The sequence below is a fragment of the Monodelphis domestica genome, chromosome 2, assembly GCF_027887165.1.
Source record: "Monodelphis domestica isolate mMonDom1 chromosome 2, mMonDom1.pri, whole genome shotgun sequence".
In the NCBI taxonomy this organism is placed as follows: Eukaryota; Metazoa; Chordata; class Mammalia; order Didelphimorphia; family Didelphidae; genus Monodelphis; species Monodelphis domestica.
This window is the reverse complement of record NC_077228.1, coordinates 104,988,528-105,005,089: the sequence shown is the minus strand read 5'-3', so window position 1 is coordinate 105,005,089 and position 16,562 is coordinate 104,988,528. Positions and strand designations below refer to the sequence as shown.

General features: G+C 37.8%; 1 protein-coding gene and 1 long non-coding RNA gene across 6 annotated transcripts in view; one reads left to right on the top strand and one right to left on the bottom strand.

The window, feature by feature from the left end:
* PPP1R12B (protein phosphatase 1 regulatory subunit 12B) overlaps nucleotides 1–16,562 on the bottom strand; it is a 316,463-nt gene that overhangs the window by 223,166 nt on the left and 76,735 nt on the right. For all 5 annotated transcript variants that reach the window (XM_007481152.3, XM_001363985.4, XM_007481151.3 and 2 more), the window contains exon 2: nucleotides 2,982–3,112. In XM_007481152.3, the coding sequence (XP_007481214.1) occupies nucleotides 2,982–3,112 (131 nt within the window). The remainder of the gene's footprint in view (nucleotides 1–2,981; nucleotides 3,113–16,562) is intronic.
* Nucleotides 1–16,562, top strand: part of LOC103098735 (uncharacterized) — a 134,686-nt gene that overhangs the window by 102,182 nt on the left and 15,942 nt on the right. Inside the window, exon 3 of the long non-coding RNA XR_461510.3 lies at nucleotides 11,838–12,019. This is a non-coding gene — a long non-coding RNA (uncharacterized LOC103098735). The remainder of the gene's footprint in view (nucleotides 1–11,837; nucleotides 12,020–16,562) is intronic.

Sequence of the window (16,562 nt, the reverse complement as noted above, 5' to 3'; positions counted from 1 at the left end):
AACAACCCTGAGAGATAAGTGTTATCTTTATCACCATTTTGCAGCAGAGAAAACTGAGAAAGATAGAGGTTAAATGATTTGCCCAAGGTCATATACATATGAGGTGAGATTTGGACTCAGGTCTTCAGATCCAGATCTATAATCACTGTGAAATTTAGCTGACCTAGATGTTGGGCATGACTCCAAAGAAGAGATTTGTGAAGATAAATTCTTTCCACTCCTTTGCAAAAAATGGTCTACCTGTGTAAAATGTTGTATATAAGGTGAGATTTTTATGCATTTTAGAACATATGAAATGGGTCTCTGGGAGAGAAAGGAGGAGGGATAAGTAGGGATACAAGGGGAAATGTAAGTGATGTAAAAACAAAAGATATCGATATAATAGGGGAAATATTTCAAATGAAAAACTATGGAATCATTAGCTGTCTATAAATTGAGTCTCACAATTTGGAACTATACCCAAAGGGCCTGCCCTTTGACCCAACCATACCACTGATAATAGGGGAAAATACTTGTACAGAAATATTTATAGCTGCTCTCTTTGTGGTGACAAAAAACTGGAAAATAAGGGGATATCCATCAATTGGGGAATGACTGAATAAATTGTGGTATCTGATGGTGATAGAATACTATTGTGCTAAAAGGAATAATGAACTGAAGGAATTCCATGTGAACTGGAAAGAATTCCATGAACTGATGCAGAGTGAAAGGAGCAGAACCAGGAGAACATTGTACACTGTGAAAGGAAATTCTTGGTTCTCTTTGTCTATTCTGAGTTTGCACTTGTGAAAAGGGAATCCTTTGTTCTCTTTGCCTAGTTGGAGTTAACACTTTGGAATAACAATAACTTAAGTACCTTTACTTAGTACCTCATTAGACTGAAGACAGGATTAACTCTCTTTTGTCCACTTTTTAATTAATCAACAAAAGCAAACACACCCATACTTCACCCTAAAGAAAGGGAAGTCCACAAACTCTTACTCCCAGGAGGAGAGTTAACACCTTTAGAGGTAAGAAGCCAGCAAGATACTTGGAAGAGCTCTACACTTTTTTCTAACTCAAACAGTTAGAATCTTTTGAATTCTTTTAAGAGTTCACACACTCAACTATTGTGCTAAAAGGAATAATAAAGTGGAGAAGTTCCATGGAGACTGGAACAACCTCCAGGAAGTGATGCAGAGCGAGAGGAGCAGAACCAGGAGAACATTGTACACAGAGACTAATACACTGTGGTATAATCGAACGTAATGGACTTCTCCATTAGTGGCGGTGTAATGTCCCTGAACAACTTACAGGGATCCAGGAGAAAAAAACACCATTCATAAGCAAAGGATAAACTATGGGAGTGGAAACACCGAGAAAAAGCAACTGCCTGAATACAGAGGTTGAGGGGACATGACAGAGGATAGACTCTAAATGAACACTCTAATGCAAATACTATCAACAAAGCAATGGGTTCAAATCAAGAAAACATCTAATGCCCAGTGGACTTACGCGTCGGCTATGGGGGGTGGGGGGGGAGGAAAAGAAAATGATCTATGTCTTTAACGAATAATGCTTGGAAATGATCAAATAAAATATATTTTAAAAAAAAAAAAGAGTTCACACACTCAGAAATGTGTGGTTACAAAGGTGTGAATCCTAGGAGAAGAGTTGCTTCCTTCAGGAGATGAGAGGTATGACAAATTTGGAAAACTGTGATTGGTCCCCATGAAGAGCGGTGAGGATAGGAAACCACCATAAAAGCCACAAAATACTTGGGCTGGCAGTCTGGTGAAGTTGAGTCTTGTGGAAAGTTTCTCCTGGAGATAGCCATTGAGAAAACCTCAATGGAGACTGCAGCATGGATCCTGACTTCAATTTAGACTTTAACTCCTGAACTACTTGATTGGGTGAGTGAAAAGGCTGACTCCTTTCCTAGTTTCCTAAAAGACTAGCTTCCATCTTGGAGGAGGCCATGTGATTACTCACTACTGGCCCTCCTGGCTGAGGACTAGTATAGATATTTTCTGTAACCTCTTTCACATTTCTCTACTTTATTGTTACCCCTCTATTTTGGTAAATAAACTGCATCCAAACATTAAATTTAACATTTACAACACAGAGACTGATACACTGTGGCACAATCAAACATAATAGATTTCTCTACTAGCATCAATGCAATGATACAGGACAATTCTGAGGGACTTATGGAAAAAGAACACTACCCACATCCAGAAAAAGAATTGTGGGAGTAGAAACACAGAAGAAAAAACATCTCCTTGATCACATGGGTCAATGGGGATATGATTGGGGATATAGACTCTAAATGATCACCCTAGTATAAATATCAATAATATGGAACTAAGTCTTGATCAATGATACATGTAAAACCCAGTTGAATTGCTCATTCGCTATGGGAGGTGTAAAAATAGACTCAAACTCTGGACTTCAACCCCAGAAGCCCTTGCTCCACTTCCCCAGAATGCTTTGAATTCTCACGTGGGCCGAGATCGAGAAGGGATTTAACCTGATTGCAAAGTTTTTTTTTTTCTTTTGGACTTCAGCTTTGGGGCAGACGCAGCTCTTCCATGATGTGAGATTATCTTGTCTAGGCCTCTTTGGCCTAGGCACATTTTTCTTATCCTGTATTTTCTTTAATCCTTAACTTTTAATAAACCTCTAAAAAATATAATACTCCTTACAGAGAGAAACTAATTTCTACCTGCCTCAGTCTCCCCTAAATTTTAATCTTTACAGAGGGGGAGGAAAGAGGGGAAGGAAAGAACATGAATCATATAACCATGGAAAAATATTCTAAATTAATTAAATAAATAAATTTTTAAAAAATTTAATTGCGCCTCAATAATTCCTATTTACTTTTGTTACTTGTGAATGATAACGGTTGAGTCCATTAATGATTCTAAAGTTCTGGAAACAAAGCAAAATAAAAGAGAATATATAATACTACAAAGAACCAGGACCCATTGAAACTCACTCACTCTGCTATGTTAAGATAGCCACAGGAAGCTGCTGCATGAAGAGGAGTCCAGCCCTCGTTGTCCTGCTGGTTTACATTGGCTCTGTTCTCCACTAGGAACTTCACCATGTCCAAGTTTTCATCAATACAGGCCTGAAAAGAGGTCAAAGCAAAAAATCAATTTTGGTTTCCAAATATTGCTTAAAACACTAAAATTCTCCTTACCCTCCCCAATTTGCTGATCTCTGTCTCCCACTTATGCCTCAGATGCAACCAATCTAATTTTATTCCCATTCCATTTTCAAGGATGAATATATCATCTTACATTTCAGATTCCTCCAAAGATTCACATAAATTCTGGTATGTTAAATTTTGGTGACTATGAAATCCTGTAGATAGTCAAAAAGCATTCTGTATTCCAGAAAATACTTCTGGAAAACTCAGTGACTAATAATAATAGTAATTGGCATTAGTAACACTTCAAGATTTATAAAGCATTTTAATACTTTATCTCATTTGATCTTTACAATAATCCTGTGAGGCATTACAGTTATTATTATCCTCATTATATAAATAAGGAAAATGTATCTTAGAGAGATTAATATATAAGTTTTTTACTTGCTCAATCACAAAGTTGTTGTCAAAAGTGGGATTTGCACTCAAGTCTTTCCTAACTCTTAACCCAAGCTTCCTCCAGCAAAGCACAGAGAATAAAAACTAAAATTCCCTCAAACAATCAACACTTTTTTAGCTATCTTATATGATGTACAGAATCACCCAGTGCTGATTCCTACCAAGATAAAAAGCAGTTTAATTCCAATATCCAGCTCAATCCAACATACTTTAGCACTCACTCCATCCAAAATTTGTATATGAGACCAATATAACTAGGAATCATCCAAGGATGGAGGGTGAGGGGTGTGAGTGGGGTTCCCCTCTTGGTTTTGTACTTGAGGCCATTTCTGTCTATGTAGGATACGGATTGGGTGGGAAGGATCAGGCTATAAATCTCCCACCTATCCCAAGATTTAAGCCTCACCAAAGTAACTCAACTAAGGACATGAAATTTGAAGAAAGTTAAGTACAGAACTCAGAATGTGTTATATTATCAAGGCTGACATTATGGTTAATAGAATTTAGTGTTTGTGGAAGATATATTGATCTTATCATCTTACCTTTAGTCAAGAGACCTAGTGCTCTTGATTGAGAGGTTATATGATTTGCTTTGTTAATATCTGAGGTGGAACTTGTATCCCACACATTCTATCTTTAAGACTTATAATATACAAGTCCCACATCAGATACTGAACAAAGCAAATCATGTAACTTCTCTGAGCCTCAGATGATCATAGCACATAGCTCAGAGGATCAAATGAGATCATGTATATAAAGAACTCTGCAGATCTTAAAGCACTATAAATGTATATGCTAGTATCATTATTATTAATCCTAGATCTATTACTAACAAGTTGTGTAACTTTAAGCAAGTTTCTCATTTATAAAGTAGGAATGCTATCATGTGCTCTTCTTCTCAGAGTTGTGTAGGAATAAAATGAGATGAGAGGTGTGAAAAGTTTTTGAAATTTTCAAGTGCTGGACACATGGCAAGGTACTGTTTCAAAAGCTCTAGGATATTCAAACTTTGGCTCAGATTTGTCTGATTTTTTTTTTTAAGAAAATACATAAGGAATCAAATACAGATTTCCTCAGTGGGAAGTTTCAATTGTAAAATAATAAGTCATCTAAGGGAGATCTTGATTTGAAGAAATACTTTAAGGATGTCCTGGAATATGACTTTAAATGATGCCACCAAAGATGTTTATTTATAGCCATAGATGGCTAAGAAAACCTGGCAAACTACAATCACAGATAGAGAAATTTTTTGAATAATGGTTCTGTTACCGAATGGTTCTGTTATGCCAGACTCACAAGGAACAGAATCTTGGGGGGAACATTCATGGCTCTAAAGAAGAATGGTACAGAAAAACATGATTAGAAAATCTGCACTGATCTTTTCAGTGATAGGTGAACATATGGGAACCCACCACCATGAGTTGTGCCACACACAGTTGTGCTATTTTGAAATATAGGTTTGTGGATATACATGGGGGGGGGGGGGCAGGGATAACAGAGAAAAAGAAGAGAGAAGAAGAGAGAGGAGGCAGATGGTGAGGGCAGAAGCAATTTTTCCTCTGAAAAATCTGCCTGTCTATAGGTAATGATATCTAAGCTGGTTCTATAGTGATTGGGAGAATCAGTCTAAAAATGCAGCTGGGAAAAGTGCTGGTGAATTTGGAAAGAAAAATGCCTGAATAAGCCTCAGGTATCCCAAGAAATATTACAGTCATAAAAAAAAAGTTCTCTTCCATACTCCCATCCCAGAAAAAAAAAGATTAAGAGGCCAAAAATGTCTTTATTCCTCTCCATTTTGTACACCTGACTCTCCTGACTTTCTTTACCATGCCACAAAAACCTTTAACCTTTTATTTTATTCCTGAACTTCACACACTGTAAGTACCCTCTTCCCCACAGTCTCTCTCTGATTAGTTGGTCCTTCCCATTATGTCTATTTTAAGAAAGATGTCCAGGCCAATCAAGTTTTTATTTCTCTCCAGGCTGTACTCCTGACTCTACCAGATTTTTTCTCTGATGTTTCTATGTCAGGCACTCTCATCTCTTCCTCCAGTGAACTTTTTATGTGTTGTATGCCTCTATTAAAATGTAAGCTCCTTCAATTCTGAGGGACTTATGAGAAAGAACACTATCCACACTCAGAGGAAGAACTGTAAGAGTAAAAACACAGAAGAAAAACAACTGCTTGATCACATGGGTCAATGGGGATATGATTGGGGATATAGACTCCAAATGATCACCTTAGTGCAATTATCAATAATATGGAAATAGGTTTTTTGGTTTTGTTTTTTTTTTTTGCACATAGGCTGGGGAGGAGGGGACATGAATCATATAAGAATAGAAAAATATTCTAAATTAATTAATTAAATTAAAATTGTTCAATTAAGAAAAATAAAATAAAATGTAAGCTCCTTGAGGTCAGACACGCTTTCTTCCTGTTATCTATATTGCCAGTGCTTAGCACAGTGTCTGGCACATAGTAAGTGCTGAAATAAATAGCTGTTTACACACACACACACACACACACACACACAAGTACAGAAGGGATTCCTGTTAGGCCTCCAGTAGACCAATCTTCCTGACCGTAGGAGTTCAAAGACAGATGGGATATGTAATAAAAGGGATTTCTTGGAAGCTCCATCTTGGGATGGCTTAGTGCAAGTACTTCCTGGAAACAGGAATGATGAATCTTCAGTTCAGTAAAGATCAGAGCTAAATCAAGAACCACAAACCATCTATAACAAATAGATTAGAGAATAGTCAGCATTCACTTTCACATATTACTGAAAAGAGCTAAAGTCCTTTCAACTAGCTACTGTGTACTTAGTCTGATACTTCAGCATTAATTCATTCATTCTCAATGATTTCTCACAATATCTTGTTCTCCTTCAAATAACTGCCAAAATCTCAATTCCTTCATGAAGAATTCATGCAAATATATCACTCCCTCCAAAGATATCTAATTCTCCCAAAGGGCACCTGACTTTTACATTTCTGCAACATAAACATTTCTTCTCATTTAATTTGTTTCTTCACTCACTTGTTACTCGATTGTCTGTATGCTTTATGTTCTTATTTTAGAAAGACTGTAACTTGAAGAGAACAACTACTCTATGACTTATTTCATAAACCACCAAACAAAATCAGTAATGAAAACTTTTAGGTGAGAATGGCTACAATGGGTACTGGCCCCAAAAGAAGAAAGTCCTTCTGGAACTACAACTAAGAAAGATACAAGTAAAACTCACAAACTTTCTCTGTCCATGAATATGCCTCCAATATCACAGAGGTCAAGTGTACAAACTCCTTCCAAGTAACTGCAGGCCAGAATGGTCATTAATGGCATCAGTTGCCATTTGCTGGCCTCTGACACAGTCACAAAATTTCCTTCTTGGCTTTCAATAGAGAGCTTCAAATACTTAGTTTCAAATGGCCATAATAATGTCAGACAGGCTTTTAAGAAGTAATACTATCAGGATCTTCACTGCCCTTTGGAAATGACAGCTTCCAAGGTTCAAAGTAATGAAGACATAATACCCTATCATTACAAGTATAATACAAAGGAAAAATATATCATCCTATCTTTCCCCTTTCCTCTTTCACTCATTCTCTGAGTGTGTCCCTCACCCACTCCCCTTCTTGAGGAAATGTGCAATGGAATTAATAAGTACTGAGTTCACTGGGAAGAATATTAATATTATATGGGCAGGAAAAAAAAAGGACTCATCTTGGAGAAAATGAAGGGCCAAATGCTTTAGTCACTACCCATATACTTTCCACAAACTAAAATGAAATCTGTTATAGTCGTTCCAACAGTCCTGTACATAACCATTTGCACTGAGACAATTGATTTTATTTTTTATTTCCTGGGCATCTCTTCCAGAATATTGAATTCAAAATGTCTTTGGGCTGGTACGTTTTTCAGTGTTTATTTTCAAGGAAATGCCCTAACTTGTTAAGATGTTGTATGTTTTCAAGTGAGTTCACCTACTATGATGGTTAAGAGAATAATAGTTGTATGACACTCTCATGAAATACCATAGAAAATATATTGTCCTCCTGTTTCTCCTCTATCCAGAAAGAGGAACATGACTAAAGCCATTGGGAAGAAAGGAATGGTTCCCTGAAAACCTTCTCAAATGAATAACTCCTAAATTTAGATGCCCTTCCACCCACTCTATTCACAGCTGTCCTGCTAACTCACTGACTGACTGAAGCATGGCAAAGTAAGCAGCCTTGCCCAATCTACAAAATCAGACTGAAAAAGACAGTTTAGTGGCATGTAGTTTGATCTCTTGCCTTCACACAGGGCTATTCTGAACCATTAAAAACAAATGGATGTCTTGTATTTATTAAAAATCTCCAGCAAAGGAGATGCAACAATTTCTATTACTAGTTAAGCATCTTATCTTGCCTGCTTCTCAATACTGAGCAAATCCTTCCTTGAATTTGAACCAAATTCCTCTGGCTGAGGGTTTAAATCTATTTCCTCATTTTCTGCCACACTAAGGATTACTAACTGACACCCAGAAGAAGAATCTCTTACCTTCAATTTTCTTTAACTTCCTTTAAGAATCCAATCACTAATTCTGAAGAGCTTGCTAAGTCAGAGAAGTGTTAACTGTCTATAATTCCCAAATTAACTTCTCTAGCCCTAGCCCCTCTTCTAAACTCTCTGGATCTCCAAAAACCACTTCCAGATCGCTAATGGATATCTCCACCAATCAGATGCCCCGTCAACATCTTGAAGTCATCACATCCAAAAGTGAATTTGTTATCTTTACCATGAGTTCTTGATTTCTACCATTTGTAATACAATCTTTCCAGTTACTGAGGTTGGAAAAGTCCTCTTCAGCTCCAATGATCATATTTTAATCTTTGTATTAAATTCACCACCTTGCATGTAATCGATTTTCAAATTAGTAAAGTAATAGTTTAATCTTCCTAATTAATATGACACATTTTTCCTGTCGATGACAAACTATTTTCTCCAAGGAAAAACGTTGACATTAAACACAGAACAGGTATCAAGCCACATCTACTGTACCTGGTACACACTTCTACAACCAAAGGCAAAGCTGCTGACAATTAATCAGTGCCAGGGTTAAATCTAGGAGTGCAAAGGAAAAGTCTGCACAGAACAAAGCCTCCTACTTTCTCAAAATAGCCTGCAACTGTCACCACCAACAAGTGCTGGCCTGAGAAGCTGACCTTGTCATTGTGTCTCAGGGCATTGCTTGTCCTACCTGCTTCTGCCACAAAATCTATCTCCTCTTTCCACCAATCACTGCTCCAAGGTGCTAAGACATTGCTAGTCATGGCTTGGCATAAGAGAAGCTGCTTTATGTAAAAAAGGAAGCCATCATTTTCCTTACTCTGACTTCTCTGATTAGAATTGTCTCAGTATCAGCAGATTATATGGCTAAAAGGCCTTGGGAGAAAATGCTTCCTACATGTCACCTTTCTCACATCTTTCTACTATTCCATCCTATACTCTGGGAAAATTCAAAAGTTTCACTGCATTACCACAATCTTAAAAAAGCATATAAACGAAGAAGAAAATATAATTCCTTTCATTAGCCAGACACAGAATTCCTGAGCCAAGTTAGTAAAATCAACAGGATAACCAGTGCCTAATTAAGATAAGACATACCTTGAACTTCTGGTCAATGACCCATCCTGTTCAACCAATTCTATCCATGTGGACGGCAAGGCCAGGGCTAACAGAACATGAATTTTATGTGTTTTCAATCTATCCTAACTTTTCATGATCCATGCTTTTTCCCCATCACTTCATGCATCAATATAGAAGAGAGGTCTGCAACCTACAGCAAATTTAATTTTCACATTGTTTGCTGTTTTCACATCCCATTTCCTGCTGACCAAGTTGGTAATGATACATTCCTTGACTCTTCCCCATCCCTACTCATGTATATCAGAAAGAAAGAGATCAGTGCCTTGACATATCATTTTAAAAAAGCTACCAACTCCTGGCACTGACAATCAAAAGATTATAATTTTACCAGAAGACTGTGGGAAGTTTGGGGTCAAACTGAAACCCAAATGGTACCCTGAAAATCAACAATTAATCAAAAACTACATTTCAATATAACTCGTTCCCTTTGCACTACTATGTACTTTATTTCATGTACTTCTGAGAGGAAGCCCATAGACTGCACTAGACCACCAAAGTTGTTCATGACAAAAAAAAAAAAGATGAAGAACCTCTGTTCCAGGAAAATCTGGTCCTAGTTCTTCAAATATGTCCTTCTCTGAAGGCATTCTGGCTAAAGCTGGGCAAAACAAATGAGTGAGATTGTTCTTACTAATGATGAGTAAGCTGTGAAACTCAACACCAATGAACCCAAAGACTCCTTGTTTCAAGTCTAACAAAGTCTTCTATTCTCTAGTTTTCATAAGCCATGGAAGTTTCCAGCCCCAAAGCATATTTGTCAGTCATTAAACATTTAAGTGCCTATCATGGGCCAAGCACTATGTTAAAGAGCAGAAACAAAGAAAGGGAAAGATAGTTCCTTCTCTTGGAGAATCCACAATTTAAAAGAAGTCAGCATGCAAACAAGTATATACAAACAAGCTAAATACAGGATAAATTCAGAGATAATCAAGATAAGGAAGGCAATAGCATTAAAAGGTAGCACAAAAGGTGTATTATAGAATGCAGGATCTTAGCTGGGACTTGAAGGAAGTCAGGAGGAGAAATGAGGAGGAAAAGCATTTCAAGCATGGGAGAGAGCCAGTAAAAATGCTCAGTAAAGAGATGGAATGCCTTATGAAAAGAATGATAGGGGGCAGTTAGGTGGCTAAATGAATTGAGAGTCAAGCACAGAGACCAGAGGCCCCAGGTTCAAATCTGGCCTCAGACACTTCCTAATTGTGTTACCCTGGGCAAGTGACTTGCCCCATTACCTAGCCCTTACTGCTCTTCTGCCTTGGAACCAATATACAGTATTGATTCTAAGACAGAAGGTAAGGAAAAGAAAGAAAGGGAAGGAGGGAAGGCAAGTGTCACTGGATCACAAAGGTGGTAGAAGAGGGAGAGTGGGGAAAAAAGTGGAAAGGGGAGCAGAGGGCTGGAGAATTTGCACTTCAAATAGAGAATTTTATATTTGATTCTAGGAGAAATGGGGAATCAGAGTGAATGAAGGGCAGGAAAAGCATGGTCAGATTTGAACTTTATGAAGATTTCTATGGCAGCTGAGTGGAAGATGAACTAGAATGGGGAGGTCTTATGGCAGGAAGACCAATCAGTAGGCTACTACTACAATAGTTCAAGTGTGAGGTGATGAGAGTATGTTGAATTCCCCTCATATAAGGGCAAAAGTTAGGGTGGAGAGAAAAACTGTGGATAAAATAAAGATGTTAGCAAGTTGCAAGGCTTTCACTGAGAGAAGTTAGCACACATGCTGCTATCCAAAGCCACATTCTTTACCAGCTGATCTCTTCTTCAAGTTGTAAAATACTGCAACGATAGCTTAACCCATACATAACATCAGTGCTCCTCATCTATGGCAAGGGCTTCTCCCCATATGAGAAACCCACAAGCTATGTGTGGCCACAATGAAATACTCTGCAAATGAGTCAATAAGTCAATCAAGAAGCATTTAAGTGTTTAGGCACTGCATTGAGCACTTGTGATATAAAGAAAGGCAAAGCCTGCCCTGCCACCCTGGCCTGGAAGAGCTCAGGAACTATAGGAAGAGGCAACATACATAAAAACTGTATTTTTGTATGCAAAATCTCCATGATGTAAATGGAAAGTCATCTCACAGAAAAGGCACAGCGGGGCAATAATGGTTGGGGCAGCAGGACAAAACACAGAAACAGGGCTGTGCTTGAGAAACATCAAGGACAGTGTCACTAGATCATGGAGTCCACAGAAAGAAGTAAAAGCCTGTTTGGTTTCCAGATGGAAAGCACTACATCTGATCACGCATGTAGTGGTCAGGCAGGCTCCGGACACAGGAGAGAGAGAGGGCCAAAAGATACACAGAGAGGAAAGAATTTTCCAGATAACGTCACTATGACTAGGATTTCTGTTTCCAGTTAGCACTCTACCCCAAGGCTACCTCAGAAAATACCACTCTAGTCTTAGGGACAGTAGGTATTTGCATTCCCCTAAGTAAAGGCACAGATATCATCTGCATAGAGTGTCACATAATAGTCTGATGTTTCAAATGTTCAGTTAACATCCTGCTAACTTTTTTACTTTGTGATCTTTCTCTAGGGACTCCATGGCTGACTCTTGCTGACCATATTTGTGAAGATCAAATGAAAGCATATTTATCAAGAACTTAGAACAGAGCCTGGCATACAATTGACATTTAAAATACTTGTTACCTTTCTTCTCTCCTTCTGTACTTTCCATTTTGTCCACCTAAACCAAATGAAGCCTGTATATTTCATCTGGTAAGCACCACTCCCAAATTACTTCATCTTACTATTTAGTTAGGGTCTTCCCTAAGGGGAATCAAAAGAGAACTCAAAGAGAGAATAGGGGAAAACAGGGAAGGAAAGGGAAAGAGGAGGGAGAAAAATGTGAACTTCATTAAGAGGAAACTGCAACCCAGTATATTTCACCATCAAAGAGCCAATCAATGTCTTCAATCCTAATCTCAATCACCTTGCTATTCATCTACCACCCTCATTCTTAAGAATAATAATGAAGTACATGTGCATCTATGAAAATGCCTTATGTATCAGGCACTAGTGTGTATATAAAGATATCAATGAAACAGTTCCTACCCTCAAAGAACATACATTCTACAAGAGGAAAGACCACAGTAAGCACTCCCATTTACATAAAACTATAAGGTTAACATAGAACTTGACCTATAAAAAATGAGATACAAGAGTATTATTATTCTAATAATAACTAGAATTTATTTAATACTTGAGGTTTTGCAAAGTGTTCTGCAGATAATATTTTATGGGGGCAGCTAGGTAGCACAGTGGATAGAGAGCCAGGTCTAGAGTTGGGAGATCCTAAATTCAAATCTGGCCTCAGGCACTACCTAGCTGTGTGACCCTTGACAAGTCACTTAACCCCATTTGCCTAGCCTTGCCTTTTTGTTGTCTTAGAGTTGTTTCTAAAACAGAAAGTAAGGGTTTAAAAAAATAGCTCATTTCATTCTCATAACAACACTGAGAGGTAGGTGCTATTACTAGCCCCATTTTCACAGATGAAGAAACTAAGGCAGACACTAAGTTACTTGCCCAGAGTCTTGTTATAACAGTTATATAGTTATAAACAGGTCTTCCTGACTCCAGGTCCAGCACTCTCTCCCCTAGCTGCCTCATTATTCCCATTCTATGTATGAGGAAATTGAAGCCTGGAAATAGAAATTACCTGCCCAAGGTCCAACAATTCACACATATCACAGCTAAGACTCAAGTCTATATCTTTTGACTTGAACTCTCACCCTCTAACAGTCAAAATACTAAAACCCAGTTCTGAAGGTAACAAGCCCTGGGAAAGGGGACAAAGGGAAAAGAGAGAAAGAACTTGTTCTGTTTGGCCAAAGGGGATGGAACTAGTCACAATGGATAAAAGGTAGAGATTTAGATATTGGTTCAATGTCAGGACAAACAAATTGTCCAAAAGGAGATAACATTGCCTCCTTCCTGTCGCTTCTTTTGCACTGGCTGCTTCCCATGCCTGGGATATTTTCCTTCATCACCCCCTCCTCTCAGAATTCCTGGCTCCCTCAAGGCGCAGATTAAATGCCATCTTTTCAAAGAGATGTTTTCCAATATTACAGCTTCAAGTAGTGCCTTTCACTGTCAGATCTTTTATCTCTTCTGAATGGATCTTGTATATAGCAGTTTATGGCATGGAATCTACTCCATTAGAATGTAAGCTCTTTGAGGGAAGGGTCTGTTTTTGCTATTTCTTTGTATTTCCAAAGTTTAGTGCAGTGCCTGGCACTGCAAATGCTCCATAAATGCTTATTGATGAACTGACAAAATGGGCCACCTCAAGAGGTCATGGGTTCACCATCATGAGAATTCTTTAAGTGGAGGCTAAACTTCCTTGCTGGTGAAGCAATAGATAGTTCTATATAAATGTCAACTGTTAGCAGCTATTACCATGAACGACTCTGTTGGAGATGATGTAGAAGAAAATGCCACAGGTTGAACTAAATGATCTCAGAGGTACCTTCTTACCCTGAGCCTTGAGGTGATTCTGTGGAATGTGTGCATAGCTCGTTTCCTTTTTTATTATTTAAATTAATTTATTTAGTCAATTTAGAACATTCTTCCTTGGTTACAAGAATCATATATTTCCCTCCCTCCTCTCCCCCCAACCTTCCCATAGCTGATGTGCAATTTCACTGGGTATTACATGTATCCTTGATCAAAACCTATTTACATGTTGTTGGTATCTGCATTAGGATGTTCATTTAGAGTCTACAACCCCAACCATATCGCCTTGGGTCCATGTCTTCAAGCAGTTGTTTTTCTTCTGTGTTTCTACTCCCACAGTTTTTCCCCTGATTGTGGATAGTGTTTTTTCTCATAGATCCCTGCTGGTTGTTCAAGATCACTGCATTGCCACTAATGGATAAGTCCATTCCATTCGATTGTAACACAGTGTATCAGTCTCTGTGTATAATGTTCTCCTGGTTCTGCTTCTTTCACTCTGCATAAATTCCTGGAGGTTATTCCAGTTCACATGGAATTCCTCCAGTTTATTATTCCTTTGAGCACAATAGTATTCCATCACCAACATATAACACAATTTGTTCAGTCATTCCCCAATTGAAGCACATCCCATCATTTTCCAATTTTTTGCCACCACAAAGAGCACAGCTACGAATATTCTTGTACATGTATTTTTCTTTATTATCTCTTTGGGGTACAAGCCCAGCAGTGCTATGGATCAAAGGGCAGACAGTCTTTTAGTGCCCTTTGGCCATAGTTCCAAATTGTCCTCCAGAATGGTTGGATCAATTCACAACTCCACCAGCAATGCATTAATGTCTCAACTTTGCCACATTCCCTCCAGCATTCATTACTTTCTGTTGATGTCATGTTAGTAAATCTGCTAGGTGTTAGGTGGTACCTCAGAGTTGTTTTGATTTGCATCTCTTTGATTATAAGAGATTTAGAACACTTTTTCAAGTGCTTATAGTTTTTGTTTCTTTACCTGAAAATTGCCTATTCATGTCCCTTGCCCATTTATCAATTGGAGAATGACTTGATTTTTTTATACAATTGGCTTAGCTCTTTATAAATTTGAGTAATTAGACCTTTGTCAGAGGTTTTTGTTATGAAGATTGTTTCCCAATTTGTTACCTCACTTCTAATTTTGGTTGCATTGGTTTTGTTTGTACAAAAACTTTTCAATTTGATGTAATCAAAACTATTTATTTTACATTTTGTGATTTTTTTCCTAACTCTTGCTTGGTTTTAAAATCTTTTCTTTCCCAAAGATATATACTCTTTTGTGTTCACCTAATTTACTTAGAGTTTCCTTCTTTATATTCAAGTCATTCACCCATTCTGAGTTTATCTTGGTTCAGGGTGTAAGATGTTGATCCAAACCTAATCTCTCCCATACTGTCTTCCAATTTTCCCAGCAGTTTTTATCAAATAGTGGATTTGGGTCCCAAAAGCTAGACAGTCTTGCTGAGGTCACTTACCCCAAGTCTATTCCACTGATCCTCCTTTCTGTCTCTTAGCCAGTACCATATTGTTTTGATGACCACTGCTTTATAGTACAGTTTGAGATCTGGTACTGCAAGGCCACCTTCCTTCACATTTTTTTCCATGATTTCCCTGCAAGGCCACCTTCCTTCACATTTTTTTCCATGATTTCCCTGGATATCCTTGATCTTTGTTCTTCCAAATGAACTTTGTTATGGTTTTTTCTAATTCAGTAAAAAAGTTTTTTGGTAATTTGATGGGTATGAAAGTAAATAAGTTTGGGTAGGATGGTAATTTTTATTATGTTAGCTCATGCTACCCATAAGTAGCTAAAGTTTTACCAATTGTTTAGATCTAGTTTTAATTGTGTGGAGAATGTTTTGTAGTTGTGTTCATATAGTTCCTGTGTTTGTCTCAGCAGATAGATTCCCAAGTATTTATATTGTCTAAGATGGTTTTAAATGGAATTTCTCTTTCTAATTCTTGCTGCTGAGGTGTGTTGGAGATATATAGAAATGCTGATAACTTATGTGGGTTTATTTTGTATCCTGCAACTTTACTAAAGATGTTAATTATTTCAATTAGCTTTTTGGTTGAATCTCTAGGATTCTTTAAGTAGACCATCATATCATCTGCAAAGAGTGATAACTTGGTCTCCTCATTGCCCATTTTGATACCTTCAATTTCTTTTTCTTCTCTGATTGCTGCTGCTAGTGTTTCTAGTACAATGTTAAATAAAAGAGATGATAATGGGCATCCTTGTTTCACTCCTGATCTTATTGGGAAGGCTTCTAGTTTATGCATAGCTAAGCAAAATACTTGTCTATAAAATAAATGAGGAAATCTCTGCAGCTACATCATGGGAAACAGCATACATGTATTAAATATTGAATTATGCCAAAAGACAGCAGGTGAGTGAGATTGGGGGAGGAATACTTTCTATGTTCTAGGCACTGTGCTTATTAGCTAAGCACTTTACAAATATCTTGTTTGTTTTAAGGTAATTAGGAAAGGTTTCATAAGGATATTTTATGAATAAATTTTTTTAAAATAAAAGGGACATATATGGTGACTTAAAAAAGGGTACAGGGACAGCTAGCTGGTTCACTGGATTGAGAGTCAGGCCTCTTAGAGTTGGGACAATCTGGGTTCAAATCTGAGTTTAGACATCTCACAGCTTGGGTTGGGTAAGTCACTTAACCCTAATTGCCTAGCCCTTGCCATTTTTCATCTTAGAACTGAAATTAAGAAAGGAAGGGTGTGTGGGTGGGTGTGTGGGTGTGGAGAGAGAGAGAAAGGAGAG